This window comes from Peromyscus californicus, unplaced genomic scaffold (genome assembly GCF_007827085.1).
Source record: "Peromyscus californicus insignis strain IS unplaced genomic scaffold, ASM782708v3 Scaffold_14__1_contigs__length_90479793_seg_2, whole genome shotgun sequence".
Taxonomy (NCBI): Eukaryota; Metazoa; Chordata; class Mammalia; order Rodentia; family Cricetidae; genus Peromyscus; species Peromyscus californicus.
In genome coordinates this window covers 73,537,111-73,552,726 of record NW_026294436.1, presented here as the reverse complement: position 1 = coordinate 73,552,726, position 15,616 = coordinate 73,537,111, and the positions used below count along the sequence as shown (strand labels likewise).

The following is a 15,616-nucleotide window of genomic DNA, read 5'->3' as shown; positions in this document are numbered from 1 at the left end:
TAAAATGTGCTGTGCCAACCAGAGAAGCAGGAAAGACCCGCAGTGTAAATGTCTAATGGTCAGAAATGCAGCCATCCATTCAGAAAAGGCTGCACCTGGGTTAACACAGGGGTGGCCCCTCTGCTCTGCTCACAGTGCTCTTATCCTGAACGACACTGGCTGCTCTTCCCGACCGTGACTACCTTTTCCAGATTCTTATTTCATTAACCTGGGAAAACTGGGTTTTCTGGGGTTATGGTCAAAATGAGTGATATAGCATGATTAAAAGAATCTATGTAGAGTTTTAGTGTTCTAGAATGTTCCTGACAGGCAGGGTGTGTGTGTGTGTGTGTGTGTGTGTGTGTGTGTGTGTGTGTGTGTGTGTGTGTGACAATCTATTGAAAATGATCACAGAAACACCTGCCTTGGTTAACAGTTAGCAGTTTTCAGGTGTGAAGTTAAGATTGGAGTGTCTTAACCCTGGCTGCTCAATACGCACATGTAGTGGTTACCCAAGGGATCGTCTTACAAAGTCCACTGAGAACTTTCAAACATGGATAGTCTGTTTTTCTCAAAGAAAAAAAATACTTAAAAAAAAGTTTTGAGAACATTCCATAGATAGCATAATTTAAGTGACAGAACAGAGAGATGACTATTGCCATGGAATCTGGTACATATGGGCTCTTAGTGAAGACAATCCGTAGCAGTGAGGCAACTGTGATAACAATACTTATTAATCTCTTAAATAAATGTAAGGAAGGCTACAAGGGCCTGGATTGCTTACCGCTTCGATATGTAGTTTTCATCTGAAGGGTGTAAGGAATATTGTAATTGGAGACTAAGTTTGCAAGAGCTGCCTGCTTTATGTACTCAAAGGGGATTCAAGAGAGCAGGAGGGAAACTGAGGCCAGATGGACCTAATTTTCTGTTATTCAGTCCATCATTTTAAAGAAATCTCTGTTGCTAGCATGGCTTGGACAAATTCAATGTAAAGATTATAAAATAGGAAAGACATATAATAAAGTAGTTGCTCTTACTAATTTTGAAAATGCAAGAATTCAGGTTAGTGACCTATGCAGTGGGAAACAGGGCTTATAGGTCAAACACGCGGAGCCTTTGGTTTTTAAGATTGGAGAAGTAATTATGGAACTTTTGTGGCTTCAGAGATGGCTCAGCAGGTAAGAGCACAGGCTGCTCTTGCAGAGGACCTGAATTCAGTTCACAGCTCCCACATGGAAGCTCACAACCATCTGTAACTTCAGCTCCAAGGGATCCAACACACGCTCTGTCCTCCATGGGCACCAGCATGCATGTAGTGCACAGACATACATGATGCAAACACCGGCACATAAACAAAAGGAAAGCGGGCCGTCTGCTCTCGGGTCTCTGTTGTCTGTAGAATAGACAAGCACGTTACCATGTGAGAGTGGAAACAGGGCAGCATCCAGCCCTTCATATTCAGAGCATTTGGGGAAGAGAGCTTGAGCAGTAGGAACAAAATGACTCTGCGGCACACCTGAAATGTATAGTTCATATTTCTTCATGAATGGAAATGTTATTACTGATATTAGTGCTTTTGCTAAAATTTCTTCCCAGGGGAAGTCCAAACAATGTCTACCCTTCTTAAGGTCCCAACAACAAACGAAGGCACAGTTCTGTCAAAACTCACTCCAGGGAGCAATGAATTTATTGGGCTTCTTTACAAAGCAGAGGTGAAGGGTTACTTAGGGGGCTGTACATCCTGCTCCCACAACAGGCTGGAGCTGGAAAGTCTGCACCCAGCATGGACAAAGGCATCCCACAGTGCAGAGAGGGAGCCTCCCTCCATCGGTCTCCCCAAGCCTGCACGCTCTAGCCCCTCCCCTAAGCCACGTGGCAGGCAGGGAGTGGCTGGATACTCAGGTGAGGGTTTTGTGACCCACTCCCCTATTCCTCCATAAGGAGATGTGACAGTCACTAAGCCTAGCTAGACAACTCCTTTGAAATGGGGCACAGCTGAACTGGCCGCAATGGACAGTCATTTGCAAGCATAATTCAACCCAAATTTAAAATAGTTTCACTTTACATAGCTCCCTCTTAAGGACACTGGTTAAGGCTTCACATTCTACAATACAGTAATCATAAAAAAAAAAGTTTGCTGTGCAGTATTTTTAAATTTAGGCACCCAAGGACACACTTTTTCATAATAAGTAGGTTGAGCAGTCTTATCCTAGAGTATCTCCACCAGCTCCTCGAATGTCCTGCTGAACTTTCCCTTCCCTTCCACGTGACTCATGGTTTGCTTCTAGCTTGCCAGGGTAAGAACAGGGAGAGGGGGTTCTGCTTGCCTTTCTCTCCCTACGGAGTCTTCTCACTCACTTTTACATAGTGTAAGGTTTTGTTTGGAACCTCTGTTGTTAAAACATTCTCTAACATGGCAAGAAGGTAATGCCAAGCCAGCCAGAGGCCTGGCCCTGGCCACAGAAAAGACTAAAGGTCATGCTCTACTTTTCCCCTCCCACTTTGCCCTTTGCTCTCCCCTCCTCCTCCCACAGACACCCCTGAAGCCCCTCCCCACTGCTCAGGCGTTGGGGGACACTTCCCTTTTCCCTCTTTCTCTAGACCAGTTGCCGTGAAGCAAATTTGAAATGATATTAAAAGAAACACCAGCCGGGCGGTGGTGGCGCACGCCTTTAATCCCAGCACTCGGGAGGCAGAGCCAGGCGGATCTCTGTGAGTTCGAGGCCAGCCTGGACTACCAAGTGAGTTCCAGGAAAGGCGCAAAGCTACACAGAGAAACCCTGTCTCGAAAAACCAAAAAAAAAAAAAAAAAAAAAAGAAACACCAAATATACACCATCCCTATGTATTCTCATTGTTTCCATGATGCAGGATTTCCCACACATTGTTTTGAAGTAGTTGCCCTTACCCTCATGGGTGTCTCAGCTGTATGGACTCCTGACTGGTGTTCTGTGTTTTACACCAGCGAGTCAGCAGAAGCCTCCAGGGAACAGTGATGTCTTAACCACCTTCCCTATGTCTATGTCCTTCACAACAGTCTCTCTCTCTCTCTCTCTCTCTTCTCTCTCTCTCTCTCTCTCTCTCTCTTCTCTCTCTCTCTCTCTCTCTCTCTCTCTCTCTCTCTCTCTCTCTCTCTCTCTCTCTGTGTGTGTGTGTGTGTGTACATGTGCATACAGACAAGAATTTGTTTGATTGAGCTTTCATGAAACTTAATCAATGCAGGAGCCCCCGGTGAGTGGCACCATTCCCTGGGTAGGTGGTCCTGGGCTATATAAAACAGTTAGTTAATGTGGTGGTTTGAGTAAGAATGGCCCCCATAGGTTCATATACTTGAATGCTTACTCACCCGGGTGGCACTGTTTGAAAGGATTAGTAAGAGTAGGAAGTACAGCCTTATTGAAGGAAGTGTGTTACTGGATGGGGGTCAGCTTTGAGGTTTTAAAAGCCCATGCCAGGCCCAGTCTCTCTGTCTGCTGCCTAACTATTACTCCAGCTCCGTGTGTGCTGCCATGCTCCCCACCATGATGATAATGGACTTGGAAACTGCAAGCAAGCCCATTATTATTATTATTACTATTACTATGGCGATGGTGATGATGGTGATTGTTTTCAATAAGAGTTTCCTTGGTCATGGCATCTCTTCACAGCAGTAGAACAGTGACTGAGAGAGAAGTTGGTACCCAGGTCTGGGATGGTGTTGTGACCATACTGCCTTCTGGAGGAATATGGAAGGCTTTGAGACTTTGGATTAGAAAAGCAGGTGGACACTTTAAATGGGGCTTAATGGGCCATCATGTAGGAGCATGGAAGACAGTGCTGAGGGTGCTGTGGACTGTAAGGGCCTAACTCAAGAAGTTTTAGAGAGGAAGAATATTAAGAAGTGACCTAGAGACTGTTCTTGTGATATTTTGGCAAAGAATGTGGCTGCTTTTTGCTCTTGTTCTAAAAATCTGCCTGAAGCTAAGTTGAAGAGTTTTGGATTAATGGCATTGGCAGAGATTTCAAGACCGCCTAGTATCAACTGTGGCATGTGGTTATTCGTGATCACTCTTACAGAGATTTATAGTGAAAAGGAGCAAAGTAGACAAAGCAAAATACAAAATGGACAGTTTGAGGAGAAAAGGAACACCAGGAAGTGTAATGGAGCCAAGTCCTGTACTCAGGGAGATAAAAAGTTTGAAGAAAAGCTTGATGCTAAATAGAATAAAGGAAGTGGTGACCTCAGGGCAAGACCCCACCTAGCTAAGCTTCCAATTTGTGAAGAGGAATTAAAGGAAAGCTTAAGCAGCAAAGGAAAACATCAAAATAGAAAGCTGATGCAAATGTAATTGAACAAGGGGATCAAATTCCAGCCCCATCAAACAGAAGAACTTGGCAGCTTTGGCCATGTAGTTCTAGCTTTAGAGTCACAAGAAAGGAATGTGGAATCTTCCTCTGTGACTAAAGAGAGCTGCTGAGGCCAGGCATGTGTCAAGAGTATCCTTGCATGGAGGCCCAGAAAGACCATTGCATGAAGCTATGAAGGTGAAGCCTGGACTGTCTTGGAGACCCCAAGATGTTAGAGATGCCAGAGTCATGGGACCTGTGAAGAAGAGTGGTTAACAGAGTGAGGAAACAGCCCAAGAGAGAGAAGTGTGTTGCAGAGAACAAAACTGAAATGAGTTAGAGATCTGAAGAGCACTTTGATATCAGACATGGAGATGCAGAATTTAGAGCTTGCCCAGCTGGTTTTTGGTCCAGTATTTCCTCACTATGCTCACTTTCCTCCTGTTTGGAAAGGTAATGTATATTCTGTGCCATTGTATGTTGGAAATATGTGATCTCCTCTTTGATTTTGATTTTACAGTTAAGAGAGTGCCATGAGTTTTATAAGTCTGTCAACTTTGGAATTTTAAACAATGTTGAGACTGTTATAGACTATGAGGACTTTTGAGATTGAATTAAATGGAGTTTGCATTATGATGTAACCAAGAGGTGGAATGTGGTGGTTTCAATAAGAGTGATCCCAGAGGCTCATATATTTGAATGCTTCATCACTAGGGAGTGGAACTATTTGAAAAGAATAGAAGGATTAGGGGGTGTGGCCTTGCTGGAGGAAGTGTGTCACTGGGGTGGGCTTTTGAAACCTCAATCTCTCTGTCTACTGTCTATGGATCAGGATGTAGCTCTCAGCATTACTCCAATTCCATGCATGCTGACAGGCTCCCCACCATGATGATAATGGACTAACCTTCTGATAGTGTACAGAAGCCCCCAATGAAATGCTTTCTTTTATAAGACTTGCCTTGGTCATGGTCTCTCTTCACAGCAACAGAACAGTGACTAAGACAGCTAAGCATGCACTGGCAAGTGAACCAGAAACTAAGCCAGGAAGCAGCATTCTTCCAAGAATTCTGCTTCAAGTTCTTGCTTGAGTTCCTGTCTGGACTTCACTGGATGATGGACTGTGACCTAGAAGTGTGAGACAAATAAACCCTTTCCTCCTCTAAGTGGCTTTGGTCATGATTTTTGTCAGAGCAACAGAAGGAAACTGAAACACCCACTTTATACAGTTATAAATGTATAAAAAATCCTAGGCTTGATGCAATGGATTACCAAAGTATGCTAATGGTCCTTCAATATCATAGTGTATATAAGGTGATGTCTTTTTTTTTAATCACACTGAAGACAAACTCATGAATGATTATCTGGTAGTAAGATATTGAACAAATATGAAAAATATCTATGTAAACCCTCAGAATAAACTGCTTAGATTCCAACATGTTATTTAATAAATTTATGCTTAAAAATATAAGTGTGTTCTATGGCAGGGGGTGCTGGAGAGGAGGCTCAGCAGTTAAGGGTACATACACACTGTTGTTTCAGAGAACCTCAGTTCAGTTCCCAGCACTCATATTGGGTGGTCCTAACTGCATGTGACTCTCACTCCAGAAGAAATCCTGTACCTTGTGGGCACCTGTACTCACTTGCAAATATTCCCCTATACACATATGCATAATTAAAAATAAATCTGTAAGGGTATATAAGTATGAAATTTTAAATCTCAGGTTTGGGGTAATGGTCAAATTCTTTAAAATGTCTGATTACTACATCATTTGTTTGGGGTTTTCTTTTGAGGTTAGCAATGGTTTTTAAGAAACAATTTCAATTTCATTAGTTGATATCATCATTGTGTATGGATATAATTTTGTCAAACTGACCAACAAAATAACTAAATATTTCAGTCTAAATATAACTAAATATTTCTGTCTCCTCACCTGGAAAATCTTTACTAAAAGCAGATTATCTGACTCTCCCTGTCTTTGAGATTTTCTTTAATGGCGAAATTGGTGAACTCTTATTTTACATGGGGCTGGATTGTAGGAAGAAAAGCCCATCTGTTATCATATTTAAACTGAAGTTCATAGAACCCTGCCCCAAATTACAATTTTTACATTCATATAGTCTACATAAAACAGCTGTCAGTGTATGAGAGCTGTAGAGTAATTGCAGTCCCAAGAGGGCACCATCTGCATGGATTAGAAAATATCAACATTTTGGGGTGGGGAGATGGCTTCCTTCTCAAGCCCAAGGACCTGAGTTTGATGCTCAGTCTCACATAATAAGATCTGGATGTGGTACCATGTATTTATAATCTCAGTGCCAAGGAGCAGAGACAGGGGGGAGGCTCCCTAGCCACGACCCTAGCCTACGTGGTAAGTTCCAGAGTGTCATCAAAAAGGGTGGATAGCATTTCCCTAGGAATGACACTCAACCTCTGACCTCTGCGCATTGTATGTAACACACACACACACATACACACACACACACACACACACACACACACACACACACACATTCAAAGACATACATATTCACACACACACCCATACAAATGCTCACTAACACACAGATTCACACACACACATACACACACACACACACACACACACACACACACACACACACACACACATAAAATGACTAGAAAATATTTTCAGCTGTGAAGTGTCTTCATTCTACCACTATATTAAGTATAGTTATCTGAGTCTAATGTAGTCACTACCTAGTTTTGCAAGTTGTAGACATGCCAGCTGCTTGGCCTACCACTAGCACATTAAAAAAATATCCGTATGTTGTTTATATTTATCTGGCCGTGAATGCTTCAACACTACACTGACCAAGTTGGCTGCCACAAACATCTTTTATTAGCACAGGTTTCACAGGATTTAAACTATTCATAGGAAAGGTCCATTATTATTATTATTTGGCACTTGCACCCTAGATTTTTAAAAATGCATGGAACTGGATATTGGTGGCACTCTGATGTAAATGACAAATTATTTGAAAAAAAATGCATTTAAATGCCTCATAGATTTTGTACAGGAGAACTTCTCTTCACACCCTAAAATTGACTTTTGAGGGAATAGCTCATTACTGCTTACATTTCTCTGGTTTCAGATTTTTCACAGGCAAATGTTGCTAACCCTCTTTAACCAGAGGCTCAAAGAGACATGCTCCCCAAAGCTATAGTTTCTACATTCATTCACATATGGTACACAGTCATGAAAATACAAGAGATGTGTGGTCACTATAGCATCATAGTTATTTCTAGTTTAATAATACCAAAAGTTTCAGCCATTCTGCAAAAGCCTCCCCCTTACCATTTGGACCACATGCTCCTAGGTCTAACATAATCTCGATGAGGAAGGTCACTTTTTATGTAGGTTTCTCTTTCTGGTTTCACAGTCCTGCCATGGTTTTGATGAATATCATTGCCTCAAAATATCACATGAAAAATACTGCCATGGGTGGCCTACCTGTACAACAGGTGGTTTTGTGTCTGTGACTAAAGGGAAGAGACTCCTGTTGATGGCACGGAATTCAAATATGGGCATGAGATGACTTCTCAGTTTCATTCTCTAAGATGATATGGGAAACATCTCCACTGATAGCTACCCTAGCAACCAGGAGAAGCCAAGGTTGAAGTGCGATTCTGGCATGGATCTGTCAACGTGGGTAGCTTTATAAGCCATGCTTTGCAGCCTTGACAGAAAAACTGCTTGTGCCCAGTGCCAATCATTCAGCCTTTGTCAACTCAATTGCACATCCTTTTAGAGATAGTATCCATCTCTACTGACATCCAAAATATATAGCCTACTGTCACCATGTCCCAGGGCTGAGTGTACACTGGGAACTTGCCTTGCAGGGGCCTGTGGCTACCTTCCAGCTCTTGGCTAATGTGTGTGACTTAGTGTATATGCAAAGTGGGGGAAGGAACTTTCCATTCATCTCACAGCAAGTGTTTAAACAGCAGTGATGGCTGGTGTTCCGAGCTGACACCTGTTAGATAGTCAAATATTACTTGTTCTTAGGGAAAGTGAACAATGTAGCACTAACTCCACATGTTACCAAGATGCCAGGGTCTCTGCATAAAAATTCTAACCACCTGTAATCTACATGATTAGTCTTATAATAAGAGGTGATAGGAGACCAATTTGATCAACAATGTGTGCTGTACTAATGGGCAAAATAGCAATTTTGAGTGGTTTCTGTTCTACTTTCCTACCTGTGGACAGCATGGCGTCGTCACCCACCATTCAGTAAAGACTGTGGCCAGATTGTTGCTGGGGAGAAGACACCCCCCAAAAAGGCAATCCTTTTCCCCTTCTACCTACTTGGCACTCAATTGAGCCATTACCTCTGCAGAGGTTATTTTTACTTAACCTTTATTGAGTGACATCAAGCATGGTATTTTTTTAAAGGAGATTAACCATCTATCTTAATTTTTTAAATGTCTCTTGAAAAAAAATCTATTTTGAATGTGAGCTTTCCAGTCCATAAACCTGAATACCACTGGTGACTACAATGTCTGATTTCCCAAGGTGTGTGCAATGCTCTACCTGAAGGTTATACATCAATGATTCCTGAATCATGGGTTCATTTTTCCTCTGCACTGGTGATATTTGGAGTGACACCCTGGGACAAAAACATTTGATGCAACCATGTAAATTATCTAACTTGCTTCCCAGAGTAATTAAAAAATTGGAGGGAATGGGGAAAGTATTTATATTGTTCAGAATGGCATTTTAAAAAATAGAGTGAACTTTAAACACTGAAAATTGTTTTGATTCAGCCACATTTTATGTTTTATCACTAAGTACTTAAAGTCATTATGGCTATTACAAAATAAAATAATCTACTTAGCACAAAACTTGTATTGTTTTAAACGTTCTCCCTTTGTAGTGATGGCTAGCTGTTTTGAAGGTCACGCCTGTGCTTGTTGGCTATAAAACCAGAACGGCAAGTGTGCACTGAACAACAACTCCTTCGAAGTCTGCGATTAGAAGACTTGACAGGATTAACCCCCAAAGCTCATTGTGCAAAACTCGCATGTGCCTTCCCCTCGTAGTCTGATTTCATTTCCAACTTTACTAAAACCGAACAGACAAGAAAATGATACCTCTGTCTTAATATGTCTGCTTTTGTAGATATAGTTAATTTACAACCAAATGTCATAGCCACATGTTTATTTCTTCAATGTAACTGATTACAATTTTTATTTTCAATGAAAAAAAAGTAAAAAATTCTTTGTTAGTTGAATAAGGCAATTGGATCTAGCTTTATTTTCATAACCCACCAGGCTCCACCCTTCTATTCTGGAGATTCCATTTGGTGCATATATCAAAGCAGGGTAGTGCCTGCTTCCAGCAGTAGGTTGAGCAACACTCTCAGGCTACAACCCAACATTCACCGCTGCCTGCCTTCTAGAAGTTCCCCAAAGCATGGCACACTTGGCCAAGGTGCAGAAGGCCACCACCTTTCCTTTTTAGGGTATCCCGTATCCTGAAGGACAGACCACTGCCATGCCATAACTGGATGTGGCATTTCCTTCTTTTTGTCTCTGGGCCCAACCCTCCATCCTTCTGGGTCCAAAGTTTTCTTCCTTCTGTAGAGATTGACCACAGCTGTCCTGACCACCATGCTCCACTCTTACCCTGGAGGAGATATGGCAACTCTCTGACAAGAAAGTTGGAGGGGCTTATTTCCTTGTTTTGAGAAACATAAAGCTGTTGAGGATCCCTGTTGCAGCTGATGTTTGACTTTGGGTAGCTGGCCTACTTACCATCCTCTGCGGTCATGAGTGGAGTCCAAGAGCTGTGTGTGCTGCCAAAGCCATTGGTGGCAACCAACCGAAACCTGTACACTGTGAACGGCTGGAGATCACTCACTTCATAGCTTAACGATGCAGAAGGATCGGGAAATAACCTTTGTGGGAAAGAAAAGCCCATTAGGAAGGTTTAGACATTCACATAAATAAAAGAAACAAAAGATCAGTGAAATCATGCTGCAAAAAAGTGTTTAGAGATACCAACATAGATTTAAGTTATATTATTTTAGGCCATCACATTATATCTACTTCAGAATAAATAGCCATTGGGAGAGAATTTGTTCTCTTGCATTTATAGAAGACACAAATTCTGGCTGCAAGGACAGTGGGTGCTATGAGGTCATTACAGGGCAGTTGGAAAAGGCTCTTCACAGATCAGCCCAGTTTATCAGTTCCAGTGTGTGACACTTGTATTCCTGCAAGGCTTAAGGAATGTCAGAAAATCTTGCTTTCCGTGCTCTATAAACAAACACTAGATTTTTTTTTTTGTAAAGCATATGTGTATCCACTAAATCGTTTGCTCATGTTTTACTTTGTTTGAACTTTTAAAAGATACCCAAATTTTGTTGTAAATCAGAACCGACCTATTCTTCAGTTCTCATGTTTATGAGAACATTTAAAACGTGTGGACATTGTTTAAGCCAGCCCATAGGAAGAGGCACTAGGTAGAATGCTCACTCTAGAAAGCTGTGGGTGGAGGGGCCGGGCCTCATCTGGAGCTGGTACGTGAGAGAGCCCGGAGCGTTGTTGCGAGCTGGTGTAGACCAGACAACCTGAAGACTGGTTGGAGTGGCAGATGCAAGCCTGGGAGACAGCAGGCCATCTGGAGCTGTCGGGAAACACAGATGAATTAGAGCAGAGAAAACTGTGGGGGACATATGCTGGGTGGGGTGGAAATGTTCCGCACACTGGAAAACTGTTCCTCAGGATCAACAGCGACGTTAAACACGGTCCATTTAATTTAACATTTTCGTTCCTGAAGCGCTGTGCTTCCTCCCTGATTGTCTCCACAATGACGTCAGCGCTTAAAAGCCAGCCCCCAAGCTTCAAGACGGATGAGCCCGTGCCCTGCCCACACGTACTTCTTTTTTTTTTTTTTTTTTTTCGTTAGGAGAGAATTTTATTTAAAAGTGTCATCTTAAACTGCAAGGATGTCCGTTAAACATCACAATCAAACATGCCAAAGGAGAAGCCATGTTGTCACAATGCCCACTTACCCCCCCAGACACCTCAACCCACCCTTGCTGACCTTCTATACCCCCCCTTTTTTTCTTTTTTTTTTCTTTTTATTAAACAAGAGAAAGTAGACAGATACATGTTGGTAAATGCTAACTGTCTGTATTCACATAGAGACACAGTGTAATCTCTGAGCCCAATATACAGAGAAAGGAAAAAAGCTAGAAGTCTATGCACTACTACACAGGGGCCTGGCACCCCCAGTCTCCAGCAGAGCCAAGGGGGCCGAAGGGTTTTCTTTTTTCCCACAGAGCACAGTGGTGGTGTTGAATCCACAGTTTGAGACAACAAAGGATAAAAATGAATTTAGAACAGAATAGTGGAGATTCTTTTCCTGTTGTATTTTGTTCAAGGTATTTCCCCCAAAATAAGTTGAGAACCATGGTGTTGAGAAGAGACCTCAAAAACAGGGCTACTGAGCACAAGAGGGGTTGGGGGGGGGAGGGAAATGACTGCAACTTGCTCCCAGGGACTGGAGAAAATTAAAAAATAAAAAGAAAATAAAAAAGAGGGTTGGAATCCATCAGCCTTCTGTGCTAGTCATCCTCGCCTTCATCCTCCTCAGTTACAGAATAGATTTTTATTTTGATGAAAATCCTTACTTTGAAAATAAAGTTCTCTCCAAAGAATTTCATCTGAATGAGAGTGGCGACCCATCTTCAAAGTCCACTGAAATCAAATGGAAGTCTGGAAAGGATTTGACAAAACGCTCAAGTCAAACGCAGAATAAGGCCAGCAGGAAGAGGCAGCATGAAGAGCCGGAGAGTTTCTTCACCTGGTTCACTGACCATTCTGATGCAGGTGCAGATGAGTTAGGAGAGGTCATTAAAGACGATATTTGGCCAAACCCCTTGCAGTACTATTTGGTTCCTGATATGGATGATGAAGAAGGAGAGGCAGAAGATGATGACGATGATGATGAAGAAGAGGAAGGCTTGGAAGATATTGATGAGGAAGGGGATGAAGATGAAGGTGAAGAAGATGAAGATGACCACACGTACTTCTGTCTGTCTAATTGAACGCATAGAGGAAAGTTGGTGAGTCAAACATCGAGTGCCTTTAATTTAACCCTTTTCTAAGCAGACTGGGCGCTGAAGCCATCTGGGTCTTAGTCCTCCTGTTCATGCCTCTGGTCCCCTTCGCTGTGCCACCACTAACGGGAGAGAGAGGATTTCGTTCCTTCCCTTCCGAGGGATAAGGAGTTTGCTAATGTTGTGCAAATCTGTAATGATGACACATTCCGGCCTTGAGTCTTTCCAAGAAATTAAGAAGACTGAACTCCTTCCTTAGTGTGTCCCACACAGTTGGAAAGACCTTCACACTGCTCTGTCCTCACTCAAACATGGCCACATATCACCAATCAAGAGAATTCATTGTAAGTTTCTGTGGGGCACAGCAGGAATGAGTAAAAATCAAGCTTTTTCTCTAAATAAATAAATAAATAAATAAATAAATAAATAAATAAATAAGGATTATTATGGTTATTTAATTTTCCCAACAACTAGAATTTGAATAACTTGATCATATCATTTGCTGCAAAACTTGTTCCAAACTCAAAAACAGATTGAACAGAGCTCTGAGGCCTCAGGGAGATCATCCAATGACTCGGAGCCTATGTTTTCCTATCTTTAATTCAGGAATATTTTTCCCGATAGCTTCAGAAATCACAGTGTATATCAACAGAGTACCTTACTTTTGATTCTAGGAATTATTATTATTATTATTATCATCATTGTTGTCTCATCATCATCATCATCATCACTGTTATCACTACATTTGAGCTAAACTTCCCTTAGCTTAATTTAATTACAACTATAATATTATTTATTAATTCATGTTATTTAATGTTGTTTACTAACTTTGTAGTAATATAATGTTATTACTATAATGAAAACAAATGAAGTATCAGGGTCCACTGTCAACATTAAAATATATATATATATATATATATATATATATTATATATATATATATATAGTCTTGTAATGTATGTGGATTTTATGTGCTCTACATTGTGGGAGACCCTGCCTGTGAACATGAGGCTAATGAATGGGCAATGATGAGAAGGGAAGAATTAGATTACATGTTTCATCAATCTTCAGTAAGGGCTTTGAGTTCATCAATAATTCATTCACTTGTTCAATACACATTTATGGAGGCTCTGCTCTGTGTTAAGTAGGGTTCTTCCCATGGAGAGAAAGCAGCACTGAGTGAAACAGTCACCACTCTTGTGGAGTTTATGTGTAAGTGGAGAGATTAGGTAATAAAAAGATGTAGTAGGATGGGATACTAGATGATGAGAAGCCTAGAGAATCAAACCCTAAAAAAAAAAGCCTACAGAACAGGAGGTCAGTGAGGTAGTTTAGTGGGGAAAGATGCTTGCTGCTGAGCCTGATGACCTGAGCCTGATCCCCAGAACCATGTGGTGAAGGAAAGAACTGACTCCTGTAAGTTGTCCTCTGACCTCCAGGTATGTGGGCCTCCTGCCACCTGATAAATAAGTGAACATAAAACAAAACACAACAAAGGCAACATAAGAGATGAATGCATATTGGAATACATGGAGTATGCAACTTCACTTATTTGATAACGTTTTAGACTAGGTAGGAAGCTAATAGGAAGGACATGTAATTAGGTGATATTTGAGTGGAGACCTTAAGGGAACATGGGAGGCAGCCCTGAGGATGTTTGTGAAGAGTAATGTCGTCGGAGAACAGAGGGAAACCTGAGAGCAGAGAAAGCTCTGACTGTATTAACAGAAGAGCTGAAAGGCCAGTGTGGTTGGAGCAGTGGGCAGGGACTAGACAAGGACTTCCCTCTGAGTGACATTCAAAGTCCCAGAAAGGGCTTAGGGTCTCCTCCCAAATGGGCAACATGTTTGGTAAAGACAATGGAACAGTATGATTAAAAACTTAAAAGGACCACTGTGTGGGAATGGGGACAGGGGACAGGAGTAGAGGTACAGGCATCTCAGGTGACTTCGGCTTTTGTTTCCGCAGTAATGATGAAGGTGGGGAGATACTTTGCCACCCAGTCAGGAGTGTGTTGTCAGTAGAATATAAGGACATCAAGGGCAATGCTACTATTTTCAGCCTGGACAACTGAATGACTGGCAACATCATTCCCGAGCTGAGAGGTACTGAGGGGGCCACAGGTAATGGGAGAGTGATGCAGATCTGTGATATATGGGTAGAAATGATAGATCAATGGAGATATGGCTTTTTAGGCTGAGACTTGTGAAATTAACTAATGACTGAGAGCAGAGAGGGCAAGTCCCAAAGAGGGCTATAACCTGAGCCCAAGGATCCACCCATAATCTGGGTTCAGGGAGTGGAAGAAAAACTAAGAGAAGGTTCAGACTAGGTGCCTAGGAAGGAATGTTCAAAGGAGAAGAGAAGGGCCGATCACCTGTGCCAAGTGTGCTGGGGACTATGGACCAGCAGTGAAACTGCATTTGGTGACCAGAGTTGTAGGGTGGCACTGCCAGGAAGGGACACAAGGCAGAGTGCTCATGACACACTGCTGCAGGGCGGTTGAGGAGAGAATGGGATGGGGCATGAGCAAAGTGAGCTTTGACAACTATGTTGAGGGTGTTTGTTCTAAAGGGAAGTAGAATATAGGGCAGCAAGTAGTAAACTTTCCGACACCAAGGCAAGGTCTGTGAAAGATATGGAAGCGTGGCATCCCATGGGCACATGTGATGGTTGAATTTTCAGCTTGACAGAATTAGAGTCACCTGGCAGATGGGCCTCTGAGTATGTGTGTGGGCAGTGATTTTGATTAGGTTAATGGTACGGGAGCATACCCCTTCATTGTAGGTAGGGCTGTAGACAGGGATCTTGGACTGTACAAAAGGGAGAGCTAGCATCCATTCACTGCTGTCTGGTTTTTGGCTGTGGATGAGATATGGCCAGCACTTTCAAGCCTTGGCTACCTTGACTTCTCCAACATGGTGGACTGTGCCCTGAACCATGAGCCAAAACAGCCTTACTTCCTTAAGTTGCACTTGTCAGGATATTGCCTCACAGCAACGGGAAAAGGAAGCAAGCTTGATTATTGCAAGAGTACACTTAAAAGACTGTAGAGGGTAGTGAGAGGTAGACAGTGACCTGAGAGAAGAGAGGAGAGCTGCCAGAGCAAGGCTCTTGTGTGGGGACAGAAAGACATGCCGGCACACATGTATGCCATGTACACGAGTGGCCAGCTGGGGCTAACAGCTGAGGAATAGAACAGGGATACAAACACTTGGGGT

General features: G+C 42.3%; 2 protein-coding genes across 2 annotated transcripts in view; one reads left to right on the top strand and one right to left on the bottom strand.

The window, feature by feature from the left end:
• Ush2a (usherin) overlaps positions 1–15,616 on the bottom strand; it is a 706,426-nt gene that overhangs the window by 232,693 nt on the left and 458,117 nt on the right. The window contains exons 38-39 of the mRNA XM_052737975.1: positions 10,807–10,957; positions 10,084–10,226 (exon numbers count right to left, since the gene is read on the bottom strand). Coding sequence (XP_052593935.1) covers positions 10,084–10,226; positions 10,807–10,957 — 294 coding nt within the window. The remainder of the gene's footprint in view (positions 1–10,083; positions 10,227–10,806; positions 10,958–15,616) is intronic.
• Positions 11,141–12,383, top strand: LOC128109533 (protein SET-like). Its single transcript, XM_052736685.1, has 2 exons — positions 11,141–11,206; positions 11,892–12,383. Exons 1-2 carry the CDS (start codon positions 11,141–11,143, stop codon positions 12,381–12,383), a joined length of 558 nt encoding a protein of 185 aa, XP_052592645.1.